Source organism: Quercus robur, chromosome 11, assembly GCF_932294415.1.
Source record: "Quercus robur chromosome 11, dhQueRobu3.1, whole genome shotgun sequence".
NCBI lineage: Eukaryota > Viridiplantae > Streptophyta > Magnoliopsida > Fagales > Fagaceae > Quercus > Quercus robur.
Genome location: NC_065544.1, coordinates 36,590,425 through 36,601,937, shown reverse-complemented (window position 1 = coordinate 36,601,937; position 11,513 = coordinate 36,590,425). Strand labels below are relative to the sequence as shown.

The following is an 11,513-nucleotide window of genomic DNA, read 5'->3' as shown; positions in this document are numbered from 1 at the left end:
GTATGAAAAATAAATTTATAGTGAATAATAAACAATATTCGATTGACACAAAATTTGACAAGCATATTAAAAACATGCAATTCAGCCATTATCTACAAACTAATTAATTTGTTGCAAAAAAATGTCCATATTTTAATAGGTTATGAACTTTGGGTTCAATATCATCCTAAAGGTGAGATTAATAATTAAAAGTTAAAAGTTAATTTTTAAAATGAACAATTAGATAAAAAAAGTTTTAAAAAATTTCTGAATGAAAGATTAAGATTAAAAATTATATTTCTAACTTTTAATCTTAACTCTTAAATACTAATGCATCCAACGCTATCTTAAATATTCCACTGAATCTCAATATATGCTAATTTATGAGGTAAAGGATGATGAAATTATTTTTAGGAAAATACTAGATTCATAAGGACACCTACAGATAGAAGCAGTTGTCAACATGCCTTCTCATAAATTTGTTCCCCTGGGTTATTGTCCATTTTTTTTTTTAATATAAAATGAATGGACATAGTTGAGAGAGAGAGAGAGAGAGAGAGAGAGAGAGAGAGAGAGAGAGAGAGAGTAGTAATGGGATTCGGATTTAGTGCAACACTCATGTAACAGTGAACTAATGACTGAGATTAAAAAGTTAAAAATTTTATTTTAATTTCAGCCTTTAAATCATATTTTTTTTTCTTGGATTTTGTTAATGTTGTGCTCTCAGGGCACATATTAATCATCCATTTTAAGAATTTTTTTTTTTTTAATATAAAAAATTGAATAAGTTGTCAAGATAGTTAGTCAATTTTTTTATCATCCCATAAAAAATTTCCTAAAATAGTTTTATTCCCATAAAAAGTAAAACCCTTCTTAAAAAAAAGAAAAAAAAAAACTTTTACATTTCTCATCATTATACTGTGAATCTAAATTTAAGTAATGGATGACATCTGTAAATTGTAATGTATAGCTCTGATAAGACAAGACAAGTTACATGAAAGGACATCTTTCTTAAATAAAACAAAGTTTCTCTCCAAACTAGTTTTGAGAGAAACCCTTCAAACTCATTATATATTTTAATATTGGGTGTGAATTTTGAAAATCTAACCGTTGGATTGCATTTTCTTATTATATCCTTCATGTTTGCAAAAAAAAGATAAAAAAATCAAATGCTATATCATCAAATAATTGTTAAAATTTTAAGTTTTTGTGATCTAAAATTATATATAAAAAATAAGCTTATTGATCGAATAGCAAATAACATTGAATTTAAACGAAATTTGATATGCATATTAAAAATATAAAGAACATAAAATTTAACGGTGAAATTTTTAAAATTCACACAAAAAAAAAAGAAAAAAAAAAAAAATATATATATATATATATATATAAATTTTGAAGAGTTTTTGTTAAACAAAGAAACTTTGTTCACTTAAATAAGAGAACAACAACTATTTGTTTGGTATACAATTTTGTTTTAACATATATGGAAAGATAATGCATTGGCCTAGTGGCTGGGGTCCGTGTTGGGTTTGAGTCACACTTCACACTTCCTACTACCGACGTGTTGGTACTTTATCACAATGAAGTCAAGCGATTAGGGGTATTATGTATCTATGATTACACTTGGACGGAGGGTGCCTCACACAGCAACGTTAGCTAGGCTATGACAATTCTTTTCCATCCAAGTTTGGTATCTATCGACTTCTCCAAAAAAGAAGAAGAAAGTTTGGTATCTATCGTTGTCATAATTTCTTTACTAACCCCAGGGCAAACGTTTAGGACCACATAGGCTTTTGGGTATTGGGTAAGATTACATTTCATTAAAATTTAAGAATTCACAACACCAAACATCAAATCAATATTTAAGATATACTGTCTTGACTTCTTATTATGGGAAAACACAGAATTCACACAAAAGAAGCACAAAAAAAAAAAAAAAAAAAAAAGGCTTTTAGTCACTCTCAAGTGTATTTTGTTTTCACTGATCAAGTTTGCTTCCAGCAACATCCACTACGAATCTGTATCTAACATCATTCTTCTCCAGCCTTTCAATGGCTTTGTTAACATAGTCCATCTTGATGATTTCAATCATGGAAGTCAGGCCCTTCTCTTTGCAGAAGTCAAGCATCTCCTCTATTTCCTTAATACTTCCAACAAAGCTTCCAGTGATTGTCTTCCTCCCTGAACAAATTGAACCAAACAAATCAGCTCACCCACAATTAGAAACAATAAAATGCAACAAATAGTTTCAGTTTTTGTAATAATCAGAGAAAAAGTCTTTTGACATTAAATTCTTAGAGAAAAAGTCTGTACGTAAGAGACAAACAGCCACCCCAAAAAAGCAAAAACATTAATTACAGCAAAAATATTCAATCTTTCCCCAAACCAAAATAGCATAATCCTCAGAAATTAGAAACCCAGATGAAAATTTCCAAAATTTGCCTAAATTTTCTAACTTTATTAGAGCATTAAAGGCAGTTGAAGTAGAGAGAGAGGCTTACCGAGCATAACCACTGGAGTGAGAAACTGCAGAGGAGTGTTAATAACACCCATCAAGATCAACTTCCCATCTAGCTTCAACAAAGAAAGGTAAGGCTCAAGAGGGTGAAACACAGGCACAGTATCAATGATGTAATCCAGTGTGTCAGTCTTTTCCTGCATTTTAGTGGCATCAGAGCTGACCAAGTACTCATCAGCGCCAAGATGGTCCAATGCCTCCTCTCTTTTCTTATCAGAAGAGCTTATCACAGTCACATGGTGGCCCATGGCCTTGGCTATCTTCACCCCCATGTGTCCCACTCCTCCAAGCCCCAATATCCCTCCTCTCAACCCACTCTGCTTCAACCCAAAGTGACTCAGTGGACTGTAAATTGTCACTCCTGCACACAATAGTGGTGCTGCCTGTTCTGGATCCATCCCTTCTGGTATCTTCACCACAAACCTATAAATCAAAAGAAATAGATTTTAGAGTTTTGCATATTCATATCTTTCTTTAATTGCAAGAAAGATCAATATTTTGATATGATGTGAAAGGGTTTTTGGTTTTGAGTATGAATTACTTTTGGTCTACAACCATGGAGCTAGCAAAGCCTCCTTGGGTGGGTTTACCATCGGTGTAAACATCGTTATAGGACCAAATTTTCTTGTTGCAGTATTGCTCTATGTCCCTTTTGCATGGATGGCAGTTTCTGCAGCATCCAACAATGGCTCCCACTCCCACTATGTCTCCTGCTCTGAACTTACTCACATCTGAACCCACCTCCACTACCTCACCTACCACTTCATGCCTGTTTCAGTTTTCAACAATAAAATAATAATAAAAGTTAATAAAGCAAGCACAAAATGGCGAAAAAAGAGACTGAGACAAAAAATAAGAAGCCAATAATGACTAGAATTAGAAGATGGCTATAAAGAAAGGGGGTTTATTAACGTGTGCTTTAGGCACTTATTAATAAATTATTTTAAGAAATTTTTTATAAAAAAAATAAATAAATAAACAATTATTTGGATAATTTTTTTTAATCCTCTATAAAAACTTTACCAAAATAAAACCGGAGTCATACAAAATAAATAAGGAAAAAGCAAGTGGGGGTGTGTTTTAGTTGCATGTACCCAGGAACCATGGGATAGTTGGACATGCCAAGATCATTCTTGATCTGATGAAGATCAGTGTGGCAAATTCCACAGCAGATTACCTTGACGTAAACATCTTCTGGACCGGTGTCTCTGCAAAAAAAAAAAAAAAGTTTGATTTTGGAGAAACCCAAATGAGATTAGTGGACCATATCCATATTTGTCAAAAATTAGAGAATGAGAGAATCAAATCATGGTTTTGAAATAGATACCTGAGACTGTAAGTGTAAGGTGCTAGAATTCCAGTAGGGTCAGTGGCTGCCCAGCCAGTTATTGTCCTTTGTGCCTCAATGCTACCCATATATTTCTTTCTTTCTCAAACACAAAAATGAGAGAGAGAAAGAGAGATAGAGAGAGAGAGAGAGAGTGGATGGGTGAGGCTATGGAGGAATCAGAAAAGCATATATATAACACACACTGACACACACACCATGGAAAATGAAAGCCAATGAGAAAAGTTGACGTTTCAGCACAACAGTGGGGTTTGCGGTGCGGTAGGTGAACCCTGGTTGGTGCCTTGGTGGGGTGATCCACTGCTTCCAGAATCACGCCACTACTTCATCCACATCCCCAAGACAAATTAAAATGGGTCCCTTTTTAACTTTTACAAGTCCATATATATATATATATATATATATATATATACTAGCTTCTGGGCAAGCGCATGCTCGAGGCTTTTCTATTTTTTAGGTAAAGGTTAATAATTTACATTTATTATAATTTGAGATTTTTACTTTTTCCAATCACAAAAAAAAAAAATATATATATATATATATATATACACGTGGGGTGAGTTTTGTAGATTTGAGGAGTTTTAAAACTAACAAAAGAGTGATTCTATTTTGTAAGGAGTTAGAGAGTAGAAGTAGGAATTTAAATTAACGTAAAAGTAGGAGTTTATTAAAAGCAAGAAGGTATTTCAACATAGAAGTAGGAATTTATTATTTTTATCGATTTACTTTTTTAACCCCATTTTTAAGTTTTACGTAGGATATTTTTGATAATAAAAAAAGTAATAACTAACTTTCTTTTGTCAATTTACAATTTTAAATCCATTTTTAAGTTGTTAGTTAATTAATTTAAGGGTATTTTTGATAAGAAAAAAAAACAATAACTAACTTTTTGAATCCTCTTAATATATACAGATATTTGCATTTATTATAATTTGGGATTTCTACTTTTTCCAATCACAAAAAAAAAAAAAAAAAGAATAAGTGGGGTGAGTTTGTAGATTTGAGGAGTTTTAAAACTAACAAAAGAGTGATTCTATTTTGTAGGGAGTTAGAGAGTAGAAGTAGGAATTTAAATTAACCTAAAAGTAGGAGTTTATTAGAAGTAAGAAGGTATTTCAACATAGAAGTAGGAATTTATTATTTTTGTCAATTTACTATTTTAACCCCATTTTTAAGTTTTACATAGGAGTATTTTTGACAATAAAAAAAGCAATAACTAATTTTCTTTTGCCAATTTACTATTTTAAATCCATTTTTTAGTTGTTAGTTAATTAATTTAGGGGTATTTTTGATAAGAAAAAAAACAATAACTAACTTTCTGAATCCTCTTAATATATATATATATATATATAAACATTTTTTTCTTAAAATAATGGAGTGGAATTGGACTTTAATGAGAATCGAATATTCTTTAACTAGATAAGTTTGTCCGGTACATATAATGTCTTGTTCACTAGCAGTAGTGTGTATATTATTAGTTAATTTTTATTTTTTACGATATAGTTATATTTTGGCTAAAATGCAAAACTGACACTCTAAATTTTACCTTTTGTCATTTCAGTCCTCTAAGTTTCAGTTTTGTCATTTCAGCGCCTAAGTTTCAAAGTTTGTCAATTTAGTCTTCCATTCCCATTCTGTCAAGTAATGCCGTTAACTAACCAAATCAACACTGTTTTGGATGATTTTTTTATTATTTAATTTCTTGATTTAATTTCACTGAAAAACGTTATTAGCCCAAACATTTTTACGTTGGACAACTTTTTGATTAGGAAGAATAGGATGGTGGATTTGAACAATTTGGGTTTGGAGAGTAGGGATAAGGTTCTCGAGTCGTGTAGAAAGCTTTTGAGATCGTCTGGGTTTCTGTTCAAGGATCAATGGGTGCGTGTAATTCTAGGTAAAACAAGTTTACTTCTTGACTGTATTGTTTCGCTTTGAAACCGAATTTGATTTTGTTATCATCATCGTATTTGACCTTCAAATTTCATGCTTAACCTTACTCTTCAACACTATTGTTCTCAAATGTAGATGGACAGCCAGGATTAGGCTGTGGATAGCAGGTTGAAGAGGTGACTTTGGGGTTCGGAAAGCAAGTTGTCTCTGCCGCCGACAACACTTTTCTCTTCTGCTATTATCGTTGACACTCTCAATGTAGTCAAGGTAGGGTACATGCCCATGTGTTTTTTTTTTTAGTTTCGGTTGGTGTGTGGAACTGTGGGGGAAAAGAAATGAAGAAAAAGATTGGATTTTGATTATGTAAATGAAAAGCTTTGCTCTGTTTTGTTTTTTTTTTTTTTTTTTTTTTTTTTTTTTTTTTTTTTTTTGATATAATGAGTTAATGACAATCTGGGTTTCTGAAAAGTTTTGGTCTTCTTGTTGTTCTAAATAGCAATTTTAAGATTTTTTTTTTTTTGTTGGTAATTAACGTTTTTCAATAAAAAAAATTAAAAAAAAAAAACCATTCAAAACGGCAATGCTTGACAGAAGGTAACAGAAGACTAAATTGACATACTTTGAAACTTAGAGGACTGAAATGACAAGCGGTAAAACTTAGAGGGTCAGTTTTACATTTTAGCCTTATATTTTTATGCAACTTATAAACAATTAATCACTTTTTATACATCATCAATTCATCATCTTCGTCTTCCTTTGATTAAAATTGGTGTTCTATAGAAACACATTAGTGAATTTTTATTCACAAGTGCAAACACTACAATTTGATTGTAAAAATCTAGTGTGGATGCATGTGATGTATGATTTGACATGATTAATGAATAAAATACAATAGTGTGAAATTTTAGTATCTGTCTGGGAATAATTTATCTAACTTTTTACTGAAATTTTTTTGACAAAAGCGTGTTAAAATATACTTGTACCTTGAAAAAAGCGAGAAAAGTGAGGTTTTAAAAAATTGTAAATAAAAATTAGGCTAAAATGTAAAACACATTCTCCAAGTTTTTTCAGAATTCATTTCAATCTTTTAACTAGTTTCATATTTATTTAATTAAGGCATTTTTGTCAACTTTTGTTAAAATTTTTTGAAAAAACAATTTGAAAAATATTTTTTAATCATTAATTGAATTTTTTAAATAAAAAAATTTGAAGAAAAATTTTAAAAATTGGAAAATTAATCACAACATATAACAAAAGTTGATAGAAAAGACTTAATTGAATAAACTTGAAAGTTAGAAGATTGAAATAAACAAAAATAAAGTTAGAGAGCTAAAATGAATTTTGGTGGAGCAGAAGTCATTTCAGTCCTTTAACTTTGTTTTCGTTCATTTCAGTTCTCTAAATTTCAAATTTATTCAATTAAGGCATTTTCGTCAACTTTTGTTAAAATTTTTTGAAAAAAAAATCTGAAAAATGTTTTTCAATCACTAATTGAATTTTTTAATTTAAAAATTTGAAGAAAAATTTTAAAAATTGGAAATTAATCACAACATATAACAAAAGTTGATGGAAAAGACTTAATTGAATAAACTTGAAAGTTAGAAGACTGAAATAAACAAAAACAAAGTTAGAGAACTGAAATGAATTTTTCTGAAGCATAAAGGATGTGTTTTGCATTTTAACCAAAAAATTAAACACTTTGTCCCCTCCCATTTTCATTCTCAAATTGTATTATATTGATAATTGTTAAGTAAATGCGTCCTTGATGGTTAATAGAGAGTAGAGTGGTTGTGATGTTAGATGGGATTCCTAGCACCCATTTGGAAGTAGAGAAAATGTTAAGAATGATTTTTTTTTTTTTTAAATTTTAATTTTTGCTTTTGGTTTTAGATTATTTTTCTAATTTGTTAATATCTTTTAGGTTACTAATTGATGTGGCATAATAATAATTAATTAAACTAACTAATACACATGGCAAACTTTCGATAGTATTTAACAGCAAGCTCATTAATTGGCGTAGGTAGAATAACATTTTTTTTCCCCCAAATACTAAATAATATTAGGGACACATTAAAATTTTAAAAATTTAGGGATCAAAACTAAAATTATTCCAAATTTTGAATACGTAAATTAAAATTTAGTCAAATTTAAGATTAGGAGGATCCGTTTGATTTTGATGATCCAAATGAATCTTTTTATACTTTCTATAATAATTAAAAAAAAAAGCAGACAAAATGATTAAATGAGGCGGCATGAAAGGGTCAAGGATGCAGAAGATCTTTGGTTTACTAGGATGCGTCATTTATATGTCAAAAATTGAAATTGTCCAAATATTATTGAAGTTCGTACTCATACATGTAAGGCTGGCACTGTTTCATTGGACAAGCAACAAAGGAGCAGGATTTGTACGAGACAGACGTGTCTCAGACTCTCAAAATACTATTTCTGTCTCTGTGGAGTATGGACTACGGTTGTGCAACGTTAGGTACACCAAAATTTTCTCCATTAAACAATAAATAAATAAAGATTTGGTAAGATAACTTTTTTTTTTTTGGTTATTTATTTATTTTTATTTTAGAACAAGATTTCTCCTTTATAATCTTCACAATTCACAATAGATGTGAGTACCAAAAATATAAAAATAAAAATCTTATAAAAGATAATTAATTAATTATTAAAAATAATGAAAATGTTGTGCCTCAAAAGAATAAACACTAAAAATAAATTGTGATACTGAGGAATCCTTAACCTCAACAAATTATTTTGCATAAATAAATTTTTGGATTTTATTCAAATAAACTATTATTCATTTTATACAAGATAATTCCTACATTTTAGGAACAACTTATCTTAATAAAACTCAAAGACTAGCTTTACTAGCCGTTGCAACCTAGTCAAATGATTAAATTCTCTTATTTTATTATTGAGAAATGATATGTCTACAACACTTTATTATTAGACTCTTCACATGCGCACTATTACTTTGTCCCTTTTTCAACTTGCCCGGTGTAGATTCGTCCCAAAAAGTTCAAAAAGACAAGAATACTATTTGGTCCACAAACCCTATTTGGTCCACAAAGTCCTCTTTTTTTAATGTCCAATGGTTTTTGCTATTTGGTAAGGATTTTCTCTTCCTCACCCATTTGTCCATCTAGATAACCATCCTTATGCAATCACGTGGAAGCCACCACTTAGAATGTGACACTTCATACTTGTGAAGTGGTGAAGGGCTGGTCTAATGTGTCACCAAGACAAATTGGGCAATATTATTAGGCACTATCTACTAAACCTCTCATAAAAGCCAACGATGAGGTTTTTTTTTTTTTGGTCTAGTGTCATAATTAAAAAAAAAAAAATTGGATAAGTTTGTTTTAAAGACATGAATTAGTAGGAGAGTGTCCTATTTTGTAAGCATTTTAAGTAGAGTTGAAGATATATTTTTACCGGGTTATCCTCAAGGTTTTTCCCTGTTAAACCTAAGGTTTATGGGTATTTTTGAATCACATAAAAGTCCAGTTCAAAGAAGGGAATCCTCTTATAAATAGTATAGAAAATAAAAATATATATGCAATTAATCCTAATATTCCATCCCCCAAAAAAAAAAAAATCCTAATATTATGCAACAAATTATTCTAATCCAAATTAATATTATGTAGCAAATAGAGTGTTAACATCCGCAACAAAAAAAAAATTTCCACTTCTTTTGCACGTAACACAATCTATCATTGTATTTATGTGTTATATAATTGAGAAATGTTATTGTTATGTCCACAACACATTCACAACAAATTTTAAGTAGGAGGTGGTTAATGATGGACAAAAAAGTAATTTCAGTGTGGGTTCAAATTAGAATTAGTAACAACTTGCACACTACAAACTCAACTCAAAAGAAGGAGAAGAAGAAGAAGAAGAAGAAGAAGAAAAAGAACAATGGTAATTTTAAGGATTAGGGTGACAAGTTATGCTGGACATAACATTCTTTCTTAAGGTATGTGAAAATAATCTAGTCTCTTTATATAAAAATTATTTTTATATAACATTTTTTTGAGAAGGTTTTTTATTTTATTTTTCTATATAACATGTTTTAACATCATTGTGATTATCTTCACTGTTATCTTTGTCTTATAAAATTTTATTATCTTCTAACCCTTAAATTTTCAATAAAACTAATTAGCCCTTAATTTTGTGGCCTTTTTTCTTATTGGGAAGAGGAGACCGGGGGGGGGGGGGGGGGGGGGGGTGGTGGGGGGTGGGCTCTTAAGAAAAGGCTTAAGCCTAAATTTGGTCATGTTGTCCAATTAAATTCAACCATGTGATTGCATTGATGCAACACACAGTTGAATATAATTGTGCTTATAAGTGTGATAATACTAATTGAGTTGCATTGATCAATGAAACACATTAGAAATTGTACCTAAATTCCCACCCAATTTTTGAAGATGTTAAGTACCACTTGGTTCTTTTTTTTTTTTTAATGTCACTATTTGGTTCAACTTTTAATTTTTAATTTTTTTTAATGTCGTATTTGCACAAGCTCTCTGATCTTAGAGGATACATTGTTCACAATTGTCTATAACATATTCGAATATCTATTTTACTACGTTTCTCATGCTCTTTTTCATGGATCTTCCATATTCCTACTAATCACACTTATTGCATGAGAAAAATTAGGCCTAGTACTCACCATAAAGTACATTAGACAACCTACTGTGTTTGTATACGACACTTTAAACATTACACTTTTGGTTTTACTCTTCATTTGAATTTGAGTATAACTTTAAACACATTTTAAAATGCCCAGTGGTAGTGTATTGAACCTTTCTAACACAAAAGGAACAATAAAAATTCAGCTAAAGCTAATCTAGAAAAGTTTGATTCCATGTGCTAGGTGCATTGTAGATTATGCACTATCTATTAATTTAAGCAACACCAACATTATCTATGGGCTAGTGGCGACATGAAAGGAGTCTCGGTTTGTCGCGAGGGTCCCATTTTATCTCATCTATTTTTTGCAGATGACAGCCTCATATTCTGTAAAGCATTCCTTGAAGAATGCAATGCACTTTAGAAGGTTTTGTGAGTGTACAAGGAAGCCTCGGGTCAACAACTAAATAGAGCAAAAACCTCCCTCTTTTTCAGCAGCAACACCTCTACCACTATCAAGGAAGAAATAAAAGGGAGATTCGAAGCACAAGTGATCAAACAGCATGAGAAATATTTAGGCTTACCTTCCTTGGTGGGCAGGAATAAATGGAACTCTTTCAACGACATAAAGGAAAAAGTGGGCAAGAAGCTAGCAGGCTAGAAGTAGAAGATTTATCCAAGGTGGGTAAGGAGGTCCTAATCAAGGCAGTGGCACAAGCAATCCCTACATACATGATGAGCTGTTTCAAAATTCCAGACTCTCTGTGTGACGACCTTACCAATATGATAAGGAATTTCTGGTGGGGCCAAAAAGAATAAGAGAAGAAGATTGTCTGGCTAAGCTGGGAGAAAATGTGCGAACCAAAATCAAGTGGAGGAATGAGCTTCAAGAAGTTGAAACAGTTCAACTTGGCCTTATTAGCCGAGCAAGGGTGGCGGCTACAAACAAATCACTCATCCTTGGTTTACAGGGTACTCAAGGCTAAATACTTTCCCAGATGTGAGTTCATTGAAGCGTCTATGGGAAACAACTCGTCATATACATGGTGAAGCATCATGGCTGCTCAACACATAGTTAGGGAGGGGATTAAATGGAGGGTTGGCAATGGTAATAGCATTCGAATATGG

The 11,513-nt window shown here is 31.1% G+C and overlaps 1 protein-coding gene and 1 long non-coding RNA gene across 2 annotated transcripts; one reads left to right on the top strand and one right to left on the bottom strand.

The window, feature by feature from the left end:
• Positions 1-1,832: 1,832 nt before the first annotated feature.
• On the bottom strand, positions 1,833-4,007 carry LOC126705419 (probable cinnamyl alcohol dehydrogenase). Its single transcript, XM_050404420.1, has 5 exons — positions 3,828-4,007; positions 3,595-3,708; positions 3,042-3,269; positions 2,484-2,923; positions 1,833-2,163 (listed from the first exon to the last, which is right to left on the bottom strand). Exons 1-5 carry the CDS (start codon positions 3,914-3,916, stop codon positions 1,961-1,963), a joined length of 1,074 nt encoding a protein of 357 aa, XP_050260377.1. The 5' UTR covers positions 3,917-4,007; the 3' UTR covers positions 1,833-1,960.
• A 1,574-nt stretch (positions 4,008-5,581) lies between these two features.
• LOC126706870 (uncharacterized) lies at positions 5,582-6,109 on the top strand. The gene is made up of 2 exons (XR_007648731.1): positions 5,582-5,745; positions 5,877-6,109. It is a non-coding gene; the product is annotated as an uncharacterized LOC126706870 (long non-coding RNA).
• The last annotated feature ends 5,404 nt before the right edge of the window (positions 6,110-11,513 follow it).

What these genes read in the sequence shown, in the direction of transcription:
- LOC126705419 (XM_050404420.1), bottom strand. Translation starts at nt 3,916, where the DNA reads ATGGGTAGCATTGAGGCACAAAGGACAATAACTGGCTGGGCAGCCACT. An exon ending in CCTTACACTTACAGTCTCAG is followed by an intron (nt 3,709 to 3,827) that starts GTATCTATTTCA and finishes TTTTTTTTGCAG; the next exon opens with AGACACCGGTCCAGAAGATG. An exon ending in CACTCCAGTGGTTATGCTCG is followed by an intron (nt 2,164 to 2,483) that starts GTAAGCCTCTCT and finishes CAATTTGTTCAG; the next exon opens with GGAGGAAGACAATCACTGGA.